This window comes from Heterocephalus glaber, unplaced genomic scaffold, assembly GCF_053883595.1.
Source record: "Heterocephalus glaber isolate CG9 unplaced genomic scaffold, H.glaber_assembly_v1.0 deba00001461, whole genome shotgun sequence".
Taxonomy (NCBI): domain Eukaryota; kingdom Metazoa; phylum Chordata; class Mammalia; order Rodentia; family Bathyergidae; genus Heterocephalus; species Heterocephalus glaber.
This window is the reverse complement of record NW_028258308.1, coordinates 8,728,830-8,745,072: the sequence shown is the minus strand read 5'-3', so window position 1 is coordinate 8,745,072 and position 16,243 is coordinate 8,728,830. Positions and strand designations below refer to the sequence as shown.

Here is a 16,243-nt window from a genome sequence, read left to right as displayed (position 1 = left end):
AAAATAAACCAAATAATTGTGCAAATGTTTTAGCCCCACTTTAATAATCAGACATTGAATCTTTGGGGCAGGAAAAAAAAAGTTGATTTATAGATGTATGGGCCCCTACAGGACTGGCTGTTCTTGCTTTAAGGTGATTGGTTTGACAGCCATTGTACTGGACTACTTATAAATGTCACAAGGATGGTGGAGGAGTGTCTTTTCTCTGAGAGTCATTAAAATTTCTTAGAGAAATTACTTCTGCATGTTGCTGGGTGAGGTAATTCTAAAAAAGAAAGTCATTAAAGGAGGATATTTTTATTATTATTGTGTAGGGAAGAAAATAGTGACCTAGAAATGTTAAACCCTTAATTTTTATTACTCATTTCACTCTGAACTTTCCCTTTCCTTACTCTGTGTTTCCGAGTCCTGAACTTCCTGGAGATTATGTAAGATATATAACCTTATGCTTTCCTCTCTACACTATTCAAAACTATCCTTTGTTTTTTATGTACATGGCTTCATTAGTAATCATTATTACATTCACTATTCATGTTATAGAAATATGTTGATTTTTTTATGGTAGTAGCTGTTTACTCTGTAAAGGAAGCTTTATGCAGTCTTATAGGTAAATATTTTTCAAACTTTTTTAAAAAATAATTTTGGTTTCTTGTTACTTTCCATTTATGTCATCCCATCTATTATGCTACAGAAGCATAGGATTTTAATAACAAAGTTTAAGTTTAAATGTAAGAAAAATAATGAATAAACCCAAAATATGAAATTGTTATGCATGAGATTAAATTAATAAAATAGCTGCTGTTCTATTATTGTGACACATTCCACCTGAGTTTTCAAAGTTATTCAATTTGGTTACTAGTTCCCATTCAATAGCTATCAGCACAAGGCTTCAGAGTCTCTTGTCCTCTACTGTACTTCATGAGTGTATTTGTGGCAATGCAGAATTGAACATAAATAGTTTCCCCTTAAACCAAAATAGTTTATAATAGTCCTGAGGCACAAGGAGCATTACTTGATGACTATAATAATCAGGATTAATTGATAGCCATGTTTGATAATTCTAGGAAGATAGAAATTCTTGGATTATATTCAGGAACTTGTATTTTCCATAGAAACTATGACTCGATATTCACTAAGCAGTGTTTGTAGCAAATTTATAGAACATAATTACCATAAATAACAGCTGTGTTTCTTTTATTTGTATATGAAATAGACTAATAATCCTATTATAAGAATATTTTTTTAAGAAACAATTATCCATTTCCTCAATCTATTTTATGTAAACAAATAAATTATCAGCAATACTTTCATCACAAAAAATCCATACTTACACCCAAACTAGTCATTTCAAGTACAAAAACTATTTTGTGTTTCTTATCTTGAAATTCTTTTCATATTCAATGATTATAATGTGCAGCTTTTTTGACCAAATAACTGCTACAGGTGGCCATACTGTATTATATTGTTTCAGTGTTGAAAATATTTGTGTCAAGATTTTATTAAAACTATGAGACAAATCTGAAAACATGGTACCTTGAAGTCAAGTTTTGATTGGTTCAGTCCAAACATTTATTTTCAAGAATTCAAAATCATGCAAGAACCCAGCATGAAACTGCATTGTATCTTATATCCTTTAGGGCCAGATGTTGACAGATTACTAGAGATGACACAAGGACCTGTTTCATGACATTGCTGTTGGCATTATTGTCAGGTGCATTGAGTCATGAAATTTTTTATGGAAGATAACAGGCATTCTTACTCTTTAAGACTTTTTAGGGGGAAGGGGACTGGTCAATTACATTTACTAAAAATTTAAATAAATAAATGAATAAATAACTATGGCTGACATGTGAGATAAATAAAGGAAGTGAATCATTTTGTGTACTTACCCAACCAACATGAACAATTGCATTTCTTCAGTGAGCAGAACATCAGGATTGTTGAAGTATCATTAAAAGAGGTTTTATGAAAGTGCTAATCATTTTCACTTGACGAAAATGATTTTGTCAAAATAAAGTAATACCTAACGTGGATTGATTATGAGCCATGATATGAACTTAATATGCATTGTCTCATTTAATAGAACAACTTTTGAGCTGTAAGCATTATCATCGTTATTTTTCCACATTACATACGAAAAAGCTAAAGCTTAAAGTAAATAGTCAAGTAATTTCCCCAAGGTCCTGGAATAATAGCTAATAGACTCAGTATTCAGACTGAAATCTGACTTCAAAGCCCATAACACTTTGCTCCTCTGTGACTTACTTCACAGTGTGCACAATGTTTGTCATGTCTTTTTGAAAGTTTTATCGCTTTTCGAGTTACCGTAGTCTACATCCCTAATACATTAAAGAGGATTGGGAGTGCAAATGGAACACTGTAGATGTCCTTTCCTTTTTCCAAATGCTAAACTTATGACATTAATCTTCTTTAGTGCAGTTTATCATACTGTGATCTTACCTAGTATCAAGAACTGCTTTAAAAGGAAAAGGAAATCCCAAAGGGGCCACTTACAGTATTGTTTTACAGTGAAGGATACAAAATGAGGTTTAATCTTGCAGTTTTCTTCATGTGCCTCAACCTTCCATCTTCCCCGTTGACTTTTTTTTTTTTAAAGAACCAGCTGCTGGCTTTACCTCTTTATACCTGCCGGATGCTTTTTGAATCACATTATCCAGTGCTCTATTTAACTGATCCTCATTAAAGTCCAGAGCCTAGGGAAATCGCCCTGATTTTTTTGTTCCCTAGCAACAGCCCTAAGAGTAACAACAGCTGCTTAACCATATGCCCTAGAAAGATGTTGTGGGGGAAATACACAGAAATTCTTATTAAATGCCTTAAATCTTGAGACTTCAGACACCATAGTTACCACATTTGATTACTTATGTTTAGTGGTACAAAAGCAAAGAGAAGAATAAATTTCATTATTTCAAATGATATCATACTCTAGATGAGGTTAGCAGTTAATGTGATTGCTAGATATTTTCTTGTTAATTTAAGCCAATAGCCGCAATGGAAATAAAATACCTTTTCCTATCGCTGAAAGTCTTAAAATGTTACATACCTGTTAAAATTAAATGTACTTATTTTGTAATGTGATATGGCATATTTAAACTGAGCAAATTAAAAACTGGGATTCTGTATTTTTTCTGCTAATAATTTTTTACTCTCTCCATAATTTTGCCTTTTTCAGATTTTCGTATACTTGAAATGGTATTTTCGAATTGCTTCTTTCGTTTGCGCTTAAGTCTCTTCCATGACTTAATGGCTTATTTCTTTTTAGTGCTAGGTAATATTCCATTGTGTGATGTGCTGCCGTTTATGTATTTACCTACTGAAGCATATCTTGGTTGCATACAAGTTTTAGTAATTATTAATAAAGCTGTTATAAATATTCACATACAGATTTTTGTACATACATGAATTTTCACCTTTGAGGGTGGATACCAGGGATTGAAGCCAGGGCCTTTGCACTGAGCTACACCCCATGCCCTTTAAAACTTTTTTTTTTAATTTTATTTTAAGACTGTCTTGCTACATTACTAAATAGCCCTGAGTGGGCTTGAAATTTCAGTCTTCCTACCTCAGCCTCCCAGAATCCCAGAATTACAGATGAGTGCCACCGTCTCCAGCTAGTTTTCAGCTTATTTAGGAAAATATCAAGAAGTGTGAATACTGGATCATATGCTAAAAGTATGTTTAATTTTGCAAGAAACTCCCAAACTATCTTCCAAAGTGGCTATATTACTTGGCATTCCTACATTCTCACCAGCATTTGGTATTGTCAATATTCAGTATGCTGGATATACCATTCTCATAGGTGTGTAGTAGTATCTTATTGTTTTAATTTGCAGTTCTGTAATGAAATGTGATGTTTACGATCTTTTCATATACTTGCTATTTTTAAATCTTTTTTGGTGAAGTCTCTATTGAGATTTTTCTTTATATAAACAGTAAAAAGAACACAAAATTTATTACATGCCTATGAGATGGGAATATTTTTAGACTCTCTACTGAGACCTTTTAAGATATACACTAATATACTTCAAATATATATACTATATACTTTAATATACTTTAAAATCATTGCAACTTCTCATATACACCCTTTATAATTGAAACTGTTGCAATTTCAAGCAGCTTAGATAAGGATAAAGAGTTAAAAAATATCCTGAAATATTTTTTCTGTTTTGATCAGCAAGTAAGCTAATACAGTACATATAAGATAATATTTAGTATCTATAATACTAATAGTAATTATACTATGTCTAATATAGTAGACATTGTCTAGACAGTAGCCAACAATTTAGTAAATATACATGTGTATCATTCCTTTTTAAATATGAAGAAAAAAATATCTTTGATATTTTTTGAACTTCTCAATTTTCAAGTTTTTCCTAAAAATTTTCAAAATTTCTGATCACTGGTATTGTTTTTTTGTTTGTTTGGTTTTTTTTTTTTTTTTGCTTTTATTTCATCTTTCTAATAGTTTTCTTTTAAAGTTAATATGCTATGATAGTTATTTGACTATTTTAATGATTTTATGTAAAATGAGTATTTTCCCACATTTTTGAAACACACACATGTATTAGTAGTCAATTTAGGTTAATAAAACAAAAATATTTTGTTTGAAATGAGATAATGAAAATAATTTGTATTAGTTAAAAACTTTTTCTGCTTTAGTTTTTCTCACTGAATTTATTCACTCAATAAAAACTACTTCGTTTAAAGGCAAGATCAAATTAGTCTAGGCCAGTTATTTTCTAAATATCTGTATATGGAGAGGTCCGATATATGTAACAGATAAATGTGGAGCTCTTCTGGTGGCAGGTCAGATGAAGCAGGGGAGACCATAGCACACCTTCTTGTTCCTGTTCCTGAATACCTCAGAGGCTATGTATGTGGGGGAAGATTGGAAAATTAATGCAAATTATGGTTTTTAGTTTAAAGCAACAGGAAAATCAAATAGTAAATTATTACTGAGCTATTTATCATGGAGTTCTAGGTGTCTAATTTATAAGGTTTGTGAATTAGACTTCAGGGCCTATGTTACATTTTATTACACTCTACAACATAAATATAGACTGGCAAGAATTAAACTAAAAGCCTGTTTCACAGCTGTTATACATCTGGGAGTTTGGTTAAAAGGGGCTAGCTTAGCTTAACCTGAATTGTGATAAAAACCAGGGTCTGGAGACCTTTTAACTAAAGTCTTGTGCTCTGATCAGAGAGGTACTTAATACTGGCCCATAAGTCCACAAAAATTATAATTTGTAAGAGTCTTTAGGACATCAGTAACTTTTAAATCTTACCATGTGAAAAATGATTATGTCACCTGTGGACTTTTAAAAGTAGTTAGCAAGCTGGAATAAAGGCGATGATCAGACCAAATATCTCTGGAACATTTTTCTATCCAAGTTTTGTACTTTAAGAATTCCAACTATTCTTTGTAATATACTGCTGGTTTTACTACAGGTTTTACTGAATTTAAATTCTGATAAATGAATGCTTTATGTCAGATCTGTTATACCACTGGGAAAGATAGTTTACTTTTTTAATGTCACTCTTGTTACATTCTGGCTTTCTCCCAGGCTTGCAGATGGGTCAAGGGCTGTGGAGAGTGGCCAGAAACCAGCAGCTACAACAGGAAGGCTATAGTGAGCAAGGCTACCTCACCAGAGAGCAGAGCAGAAGAATGGCTGTGAGCAACATTTCTAACACCGGTCAACGCAAGCAAGTCCAAGGAGGCATTGATATCTATCATCTTTTGAAAGCAAGGAAATCCAAAGAACAAGAAGGATTCATTAATTTGGAAATGTTACCTCCTGAACTGAGCTTTACCATCTTGTCCTACCTAAATGCAACTGACCTCTGCTTGGCTTCATGTGTTTGGCAGGACCTTGCTAATGATGAACTTCTCTGGCAAGGGTAAGTTAAACCCACCAGTATTGATTCAGACCACTCTAAACATATTAATACTTAGTGTTCTTTTTGTATCATACATATATTATGAAATAATTTCTTCTTAATTTGGGATTATACTCTGAGTTGCTATTAAGGCCTGTAAAAATAAAAATGCAATTATTGTTGTCCAATTTGATGCTGAGTAAAGAAAATAGAAAAGAACAAAAAAAAAATCTCTTATAGTGAGAAGAGAAATTGCTAATCAGGGTAAGTCAGTTTATTATAAATCAGAAATGTTCAGCTTATTTTAAAAATTAAAGTTCTGAAGTAAGACTTTGTAATCCAAAACTTAGACCCTTTACATCCCTGGTATAATTTGTGCTGCACACCTGTGTTCCCAAAGGTATTCGAACATCTGAGGAATAGGCCTACTTAAACATCAATAAATACTCTTCAAATGTTTTTGGTTCCATGAGTTTCAAAGAGAGTGTGTTTAATTGTGTTTGTTTACTTGTATTATTCTTTTTATCATAGGTGTTTGCTAGCATAAACTTTTAACTGGTGAAAACTTCATCTACTTTTAATTTTAACCATTTCATCAATAAAGTAGACAAATATTAGAAAGCAAGGATATAAACATCTACTTGCTGAATTTAAAGTAAACTATAGGAAATTTAGCAAATATTGAACTAGTTTAAATTAAACTACAAATTTAAAAACATTTGGTGGAATAGAATCCATTTTATTGAATATGTTACTCCTTAAATAGCATCACATATTTAGAAAAAACTCATAGGTACATTTTTTTAAAATGTACCAAACATAGAAGAATTATTGTATCTTAAATTTTCTAATATTCTTTACAGAAGTTTATTTAAGTCTCTTTGTTTTAAAATGGGACTTCATAAAGATAATGCTAGGTTAGGGAAGCATAAAAAACAAAAATAATTTAAATATGTTATATTCTAGCTTCTCATGATGAATGTAATCATTATGTACTGTGAACATGTACTAATAAAAGCTTGAAAACTAAAAAGAATGATAATGAACAAATCTAGAAAGCAAAACCCTTTTTAAGACTGAATTATTTCTATCTGGGAATATAATTGAAAGAATTAACCTAAATTACCAAACTTTCTAGTAGTGTTATGTCTAACGTAGACTTCCTAATGGTACAGAAATAAAATATAAAATTATGTAGGTAATTTATCAACTGCCAAATACAAGAAAATTGTCATCTTATTATTCTTTCAGTGCCTTGTCATAGTGAAGGTACTGTTAATATGAGGAAATTATATTAATTAATAGCATTTAAATAAGGTATTGACTTCTTGCTCATTTGAGTATATAAGGAAATTAAACTACTTTAAAACTGGTTCATTCTTTATAACCTCTTTTCTGCATTTTAGTATTCCCCACAAGTTAATTTGTGTTCCTATATTTAAACTCTTTTAAAAAAGTCCATTTCTAAGCTTATATGAACTCAGTCATTACATATTTTCCATTTGGAGTTTAATTGTGGATTGTTTATCTCTGGGAAAAATTGTTTTCCTTATTGTTTGCCTATATATATAATACATAATTATCCCTGTACTTACAATGCTTGGATTTTATTCTTAATGATAAATTGCTTCTATTTGACAAAAAGGCTGGCTGAGTTTTATGTTAGTCTTGAATGTGCTGAATATTTACTAAAGTTGGGAGAATGTTGCTATCGCATAGCATAATTATAAAACTCAAAATCTGTGATAATAAAGAGACCGCTAACTATTGATAATTTTCTAAATAGCTTATTTACAGTTTTAGAGTAGTGATTTCATGTGGTTAATAAAAATAATGCAAGGGTATAAATTAACTAGTGAGAGGATAGTCTCCCACAATTTTTGATGTTATATAATGGGACAATCCTTTTTTCTGGTTTTCTTGTTCTCTATGTGTGAAAATAAAGAAATTTGAGGTAAAAACCAATATTAGAGGGCAAAACTTTTTTTTTTGTTTCAACAAGTAGCAAGTGTTTTGAAAATACACACAAAAATTTATATAATTTTGAGGCGAAGATTTACGAAAAATGTAAGAAAATTGTGAAATTTATGAAAAATGTATCAGAATATAGTTTTGTATTTTCTGTGTCTCTGAAGCAAATGCACTTATACTGAAGGCTTTGTAGGATACATCCAGCATTGAAATACGATGAAAGTTTAGGTTTCAGGGCACAGGTAAACAGTCATTTATTAGTGTGATAGTGAAGTAGGAAAGAACCAGTGTTTTTGAAGCAGCGTCTTAAAGATAGCTACACTTAACAGCGCACCTTTTGATATATGTGTTGAAGTTGAACCATTACAAATTTTATGTCTAATTTTTCTGTTGTTAAACTATGTTATTAAAAAACAAAAGATTGTTCCCCTGCCCAGCAATCTTTATCCCTGCTCATTTAGTTTTATTTCACAAACAGGCTCAGATTACTTAATAGATAACATTTAATTTCTTGATCAAGATTGCAAAGTCTGGAGGAAGACTCATTAGGTTCAAATCCTACCTCTGTCTATGTTAACTAAATGACTTCAGGAAACTTTTTTGTCTCTGTCTTGTCTGTTTAACCAGCATCAGTAGAATTCTTGATAGTATTGAGCAAGTTAATACAATTAATATTAAAATTTTAAGTAAACACCAGTAATTATCAGCTGTTATTACTATTATTATTGATTGTTTAACTTCAGAGAACATTCAAGAATATTATCTTTATAACTCAAATTTGTAGGTGCTATCAAAATTGCTAAATTTAAGGCATTTATTATATTCTTATAAACAGAACACATGTATAAAATTAAAATCTTTAAGTTTTGTACTTATAAAATCCAATTTTATATTATTTAATTGACTATTTTATCCTATGCATGCATGTTCAGTTTAGGAAATTAAATACAGCAATTTCTTTTCTCATTTTCTCTTATTTTCGTAGGTTGTGCAAATCCACTTGGGGTCACTGTTCCATATACAGTAAGAATCCACCTCTAGGATTTTCTTTTAGAAAACTGTATATGCAGCTGGATGAAGGTAGCCTTACCTTTAACGCCAACCCAGATGAGGTAGGTGAAGAATGTATATATTTGTATCAGGTGAACTCATCACTATCTTGCTGCATCTTTCTAATATAATAAGCTTGCAAGTAAAATAAGTCACTGAACATGCCTTTTCAGTCACTGAGAAGCCCAGTATTTTCAGTTACTGCTGATGACATAGTCATTTTTTTTTTTGCCTTACCATGTCCTAGTTCACTCTTTCTATCTGCTCACTTTGTCTGGCAGCTTGCATGACAGATATGCAATCCTCTGCTGTTCTGATTGAGATAGATATTAGTGGTAAACAAGATTTTGTTAATCAGAACACAGAATATCTTCATAAATTTTGTCTCTAGCATTTTCCACCTATATACTATTTCTATTTAGTAGGATATCCTTTTTAATCTTTTATCAGGGATAATCAGAGTATCATTTTAGTTTTCAACATCAAAATGTTATCTTTAAATAATTCCTTTACATAATTTTTGTTAATATAAAAACTACATATAGATTTTGTTATAATTGAACAATTTTGTTTTACTTATTCAGTTATTTCTTAATATATAAGAATGATCAAAATGTGAACAAAATTCACTGTCTTTTTTTCCTATTCTCATTTTAATATATCATGGAAAAGTTCACATTGTCAAAAATGTTGAAATATCTACTAGACTTAATTCTTTGAAATCTGAGTGGAAATTGTACTATACTCAGAACTGCTATTCTGAGTGCATTATTGTTATGGAGGACTGTTTTAGGGCTGAGATGTAGCTTAGTGGTAAAGTACATTCCTAGCACGTGTGAGGCCCTGACTTCAATCCCCAATACCACTAAAAGAAAAAAAAGATTGTTTAAATCATGAAGCCAAATATTTTCTAAAATTATTTTAACTTTTATTATAATTAAGGAAATATTCTCCTCATGTAAAACATTTTAATCTTTATTTTAAACAAAAATATTGATTTAAAAAATATGCAATATGTATATTATACTTGTAATACCATGTTTTAAAATAGATTTTCACATGTCACACATGGTTTCTATGTTAAAATTTCGAATAAAACCCCATTGCAAAGGTTTATTGTCACAAACACATCTTTTTATTCTTATCCTTACCAATATAACAAAGTGTGTATTTTATAATGACTGATATAATATTGAAATTTAGGTATTTGTTCTCTTTCCTCTCACCATTGCTTAAAGAAAAAAAATGATGTATTAAAAGTTAAGTTCAAATTACACTGTTTTTTTTTTTTGAGACAGGATCTTGCTATGTAGTTCATGCTGACCTTGATCTTACTATATGTCTCAGGCTGGCCTGGAGCTTGCAGTTACCCTCCTGCCTCAGCCTCTGAAGTGCTGGGATTACAGGCATGCACTACCACACCCAGCTCAAAATATAAATGTACATTTGAAACTAATTTACGTTTTAGAATCTAATGATTATTCTTTATAAAGACAAATGAATGGATAACATCATAAATTAAGTTTTATTATTTATCCCCTTATTGTAATTTTTATGATGTCTTCTGTTATAAAATGCACTTGTTTTTACTTTGTTTTGGGTCAAATCTAAGTTATCTTCCTTGTAAACATAGCAACATAATCATGTCACCTTTTTGATCTTTCATTGTGGCATACCTGTTCTGTACAAGAGATTCTGCTGCAGTTACATATTCAGAGAATGTCCTGGCTTCAGAGACTTTATTATTTATTTTAAATTCTTTACTGGAATTAGACATTATTTGTTGCTAATTAAAACAGTTGATATTCTGAACTTTATAATAAGATAACAGTCTTATTAAAAGTAATGTAGACGTAATTGAATGATGATTAGTATGAAAGAACTGAGGAAGAATACTACAGTAAAATACTGTAGTAAGAATCAGGAGAGGCAGCTATTGTAAAAATCCCAATTTTATTATGCCCAATTTATCAAGTCATACTGCTTCCATCACAAATTATACTAATGTTGAGTAAAACTGTTTTGTTTAATTTATATAACTTGTTTTGTTTAATTTATATTGTAAGGAAATTAACTTGGTGAGTAATAATTTGTAGATTTACAAAGTCAAAAAAATTGAATTTAACTACTGATATTGGTTATGGTAAGTACTTATTCCTTAGTAAAAGAGTATTTTAAAAAATATATAAAGCCATCCTTTTTCTGCAAAAATGAAAAAAATATATAGGCCCCCATATAGTGGAATGTAGGTAGTTTTAAATATCTAAATTAGAAAAGCTAGATGTAAAAATGTTTCTGTTTTTTGCAACTACATTTATCAGACTATAGAATGCTCCTTTAGAGCAACTGGAGGGGAAGCAGAGAAAAGAGGTAAAATCCAAGGTTTTTTTTAATCTGACAGAACCTTAAAAATTTTTAAATCTCATGTTTGTTTAGGGAGGGGACTGAAATTATTAATTACAATACAATTTTTAGATCAACAGATTTTATTTAACCCATCCTACCTTCCATTGTTTTTGAGAGTTGGCTGTATTTTCTTTTTCTTTACTCCTTGGCCTGACTTAAAGACATCATGGATATCAACTTGTTCCTGGTGCCATTTGCAGAAGCAGCTGTCTTTCCCACATTGAATTGCTTTTGCAACTTTATCAAAAATGATTTGGATGTTGAGGGTGTAGCTCATTGGTGGAGCCCTTGCTTAGCAAGTGTTAGGGCCTGGGTTTGATCCCCAGTACTGAAAAAAGAAAAAGATTTGGGAATAGAAGTCAAAAAAAAAAAAAAGACATCATGGAGCATTCTAGACATGCTGAATTCACAGTTCTGAAAGAGTCAAATAGAGTTACCAAGAAGCATACAGCTTCCTCAATGTCTTGTGGTTCCAGAATTTAGATTCTAAGCTTTTATGATTATCCATATTTTAACAGCATTGCCTAATAGTAAAATACAATTCTATCTTTACCAGAATGTACTTAAGATATAAATAGGCAAAAACAGACATCAAAATATATTTAATATGTTCAGGGAAGTGAGAAATATTTTAATGACTATTCTTTACTTTCATTACTAATATTATTAATGTTAATTTGATTACTTGTCCAAGTTAAGTCTTCAGAATTGAAATCATGTAAGTGAAACAGTTGTCCCCATGTTCTTGTATAAAACTTATCTGTATGAGTCATATAAGGTTCATAGGTCATTGGAAGACTCTTTGTAAAGATTTTTGATTTCCAGAGTACTTTTTTAAGGTGGACAAATTATTTATTTTTTGCATGCAAATACATGTCAGACTTTTTCCATTAATTTTCTCTCAAATACTGAAAATCATAATGTTCTATTTCATGAACAGCCAAAGCTAGTATCTCATTACTTCAGTACTTCATACAAAACAGAGTACTTTGTGGGGCTTGATTCCCTACTCACCATCCACATTCACAAGAGCACTGTCATCAGACATGTTATTTGGGGTTCATTTAACCTTGAGCAATAAATTACTTTTGGTAATATGTTCATATGTGAGTAGTAAATTTATTGAAAGTGCCTAAGATAAGATGTCTACAATTGTTCAGTATTATAACAAGTCTACTTTTCCATAATTTCTAGTTTTGTACTTAACATTTTAATACCATCATTAGAATATTATAAAAATAATACTTACAGCCACAGGGAACAAGATTCTCCAAAGGACACCGTTCATGTCACGGATATGGGTAACCAAACTCCACAGCAACTGCTGGCAGTGGCTTATGGGGTGGGGGAGAACATCTGCATAATTTGTGGTACGATTATCTAGCACGCTGTTGTTTTATGCATGACATTGTGATCTCAGCTGTATGTAACGTCTTGATCTTGTGCATGAGCTTGTGAACTTTGTGGCAGATAACCACATTCTAGTAAAGGAATGTGCTGAGACCAATCTGTGTACATTCAGTTGTATTTCCCCTGCATGTACAAGTTGTGTGTGTCAATTTTATTCCACTACCAGTATTTTAATAACCAACCTGTAAGCTGTATTTCTTTTGTTCCTTTTTATATTAAAATTTTTTCTTGACATAGGTTTAAATTTGGAGTCTCCAAAACTAGTGGCGAACAGGTCTAACTTTTAACATATTACAGGCTTATTTTTATTTATTTAAACATGTTTTTTTTTAAAAATCCTCATTAGGGTCAAGTAAAAAAGTCTTTTTTTTTTTTTTTACCATGTGAGCACATTTTGCCTATATACATACAGAAAGACCTACATGCTTACAATTCTATACATTTTACTAGATTAACCTTGGACAAAATCTATTATGAAAAATATTGTAAGTTTATATATATATATATATGTTTTAGATGAAAACAAATATGCATTTTTAATATAACATGTTCTTTTTGTTGTTGAGCCTGCTGAAAATATAAACAGGAAATTTATAAGAGTTCTATGTTATAGAAAGGATATTAATTTATTCCCAATTCTTACTGATACTGAATTTTACTTTTTACTCCAAGATATAGTAACAACATGACCATTACCATTTTTTCATAGCACAGTAACAGTGGTGAGAAATGAATTTTATTCCTAGGGATAGAAAACGCTGGCTGCCATTATCAGAATATACTGACAAGCATTTCTCAAATGCAATTTTTGAGGATACATAATTAGAAAAAGTTCTAATAATTTTGAATGTGATAGTTGACTTATTTAAAGCATAAATTTTCAATCTTCAGTATATCAGTGCACATTGTGACTATTTAACAGGGAATGGTCATATGCAGTATTAGCAAAATTTATTTGAGATAGCAATATTTTTTGTATGTGTGTGATAAAAGATCATTCCAGGGAACACATTTTGAGATACAATAGTGTAGATTACCTGTAATCTGACTGTGTGCAAATAAATACGTTAGAATGGTTGAAATACCCTATTTTTTATTTGTAGCTATCTAAAGTAATCTCTCTTAGGAAAGTCTGTGGATCTATAATTATTTGTTTTGCTTTCTATAGCCTGAGAGTACCTATTATTTAAAAGAAAGAAAAAAACCTGAGGGTTGAGTCTTGACAGAGATATTTTTTCATGTTCTTCAGTTTGTTGTCTAATTTGTTAATCAAAGTGTTAATTTGGAAAATAACGATAGTAAAATAAAGCTGAAAGCAATGCTGAATTTAGCATTAGCCTATAGACCTTGGTACAAATGTCTATGGCAAATATTTTGGAACTCATAAACAATTCATCATCAAATCCTTGATATTTCATTCTCTGTTAAGTATAAGTGTATTGTATTGAAAGTAGATTAGTCTCTCAGGAATAAACACATTACTGTGTAGGTGACAGAACATGAGCCAGATGCCAAAAAGGAGGATAAAAAGAAACTCAAAGGTTCTAATTGTTGGATGTAATGTGAACCAAAATCTATCTAGGTGTGATTGAGTTCTAAGTACTCTTCTGTATTAGCTACTTTCACATTGCTGGGATAAAATACTTGACAACCGCAAATTAAAAGAGAAGAGGTTTATTTTTTTATTTATTTTTTTTTGGTACTGGGGATTGAACTCAGGTCTTTGCGCTTGCGCAGCAGGCGACAAAGCCACTGAGCTAAATCCCCAGCCCCTAGAAGAGGTTTATTTTGACCTAAGGTTTCAGTCCATGGTCATCTCCAGCGCAGAAACAAGACAGCAGAGGGCGTGGTGGTGGAAAAAGTGTGGAACCCAAGGCAGCCAGGAAGTAAAGGGTGAATAGAGGAGCTGGGGAGAGAGACAAACTTCCAGGCCGCACCCCCAGTGATCCACCTTTTCAGAGCAGATTCAGCTGTGAACGCTGTCGGGAACCAATCATCTGTCAAAAATCCTACCTCAGCACAGGAAACTTCTGGGGGACATTCTAGATCTAAAACACAGTACCTTCACTATGCTGTTTCAGTCAGGTAGTTCCACATTTTATGATCTTTTTCTTACCATTTTAGGTCCTCCTGCTGCAGGGCAAACAGACAAAAAGAAAAGAAAGTACAGAGGGAGGTAGTTATGCTGATTGAAGTTAAACCTCATTACTAGAGGAAAATAATTACTACTGCAATGGGAGGGAAAAAGGGTAATCTAGATAGAACCCAAGAGATATTTTAGACTTCTTTCTAATATGACTATATTCTATGGTAGAAGTATTTTTTATAAATTCATACTAGACTCCTTACTAGAGAAAGTACCTCAGCCAGCTGAGTGGCAGGCCTCACTTCCAGCCTCATGTGATGAATACAGATTATTCCAAGCTGATCTTTGGCCTCCAAATCATTGCTATAATCCAGTTCACTCATGAGATGTAAGATGTGTGCAAAGAATTTTTACATTTTAAAAAGAAAGAGAAGTAGCTCTTTCTGTGTGCGTGCACATGTGTGCTATGTGTAACTGGGCATTGTATGAGAATGTAATGACAGATCTACAGCCATCTTGCCACCATTTAACAACACATTAAGAATAGCAGGTTGGAAAGAAAAAATTGGGACTGAGATGCCATCAATAAGCCTAACAACCCTAGAGCCCTGTTTAGAAATTCTTGTTATACAAGGTAATTTTATTTTTTAAAGGAAATTTATCCTTTTGCTTCATTTTGAGTTAGGGTTCTCATTGTTTGCAACCCAAACTATAATGATGTATCATTATTGTCCATATTTATATGAATTTGTTATGTAATCCTGAATGGAAATTATTTTAAAACATTGCTAATTACCAAATCAATTAATTTATCCCAAGATTTACTGATGAGAATATAATCAGAACAAAAGAAGCTAGTTGACAATGAGAGGAGTCCTTCACAAAACACAGCTTAATTAGCTTCTCCCTCTATAAAAATATTTTACTCAAAAGAGCTAAAATGTTCATGTTCACTGCTGGAGCCCCTTCACCTTGATTAACAGTAGAGCTAAAGTGCCAACTTAAGCCTCTGAGATGGTGAATACCATCCTGTCTACACAGTTCATACTTTCATTCAGCTGGTCACGCTAATCCAGAGGGCATTGACTTTTTTGAGAGTAATGTGATATAGGTGGATAGCTAGCTATATCTATCTACTGTTGTAACGGCAGACTTACAGTCCACAGTGTGGCAGCTCTTAGTGGTCTAGCAAGATCAGGCCAAGAACAATCGAGAATGCACCTGGAAGTTGGAGGCAAGTGTACAGCTTTATTATACCAGCAGACTGATCGGAGATTTCTCCACAAAACGATAACCCCAGAGCTGGCAGTGAACAGGGTTTATATGGGTCAAGGGAAAGGAGGTAGGGATGCAGAAGCAAGGCATTTATCATCAGTTTATTGGCTGAGGAAGTTACATTTAGTTTACGTGATT

General features: G+C 31.8%; 1 protein-coding gene across 2 annotated transcripts in view; it reads left to right on the top strand.

Annotated features, from left to right (window-relative positions):
• Positions 1-16,243, top strand: part of Fbxo8 (F-box protein 8) — a 55,760-nt gene that overhangs the window by 20,955 nt on the left and 18,562 nt on the right. Inside the window, exons 2-4 of one of the 2 annotated variants that reach the window (XM_087217013.1) lie at positions 5,592-5,928; positions 8,864-8,990; positions 12,586-12,635. In XM_087217013.1, coding sequence (XP_087073139.1) covers positions 12,621-12,635 — 15 coding nt within the window. In that variant the 5' untranslated portion in view covers positions 5,592-5,928; positions 8,864-8,990; positions 12,586-12,620. The remainder of the gene's footprint in view (positions 1-5,591; positions 5,929-8,863; positions 8,991-12,585; positions 12,636-16,243) is intronic. The other variant, XM_004852943.4, reaches the window with a different exon arrangement.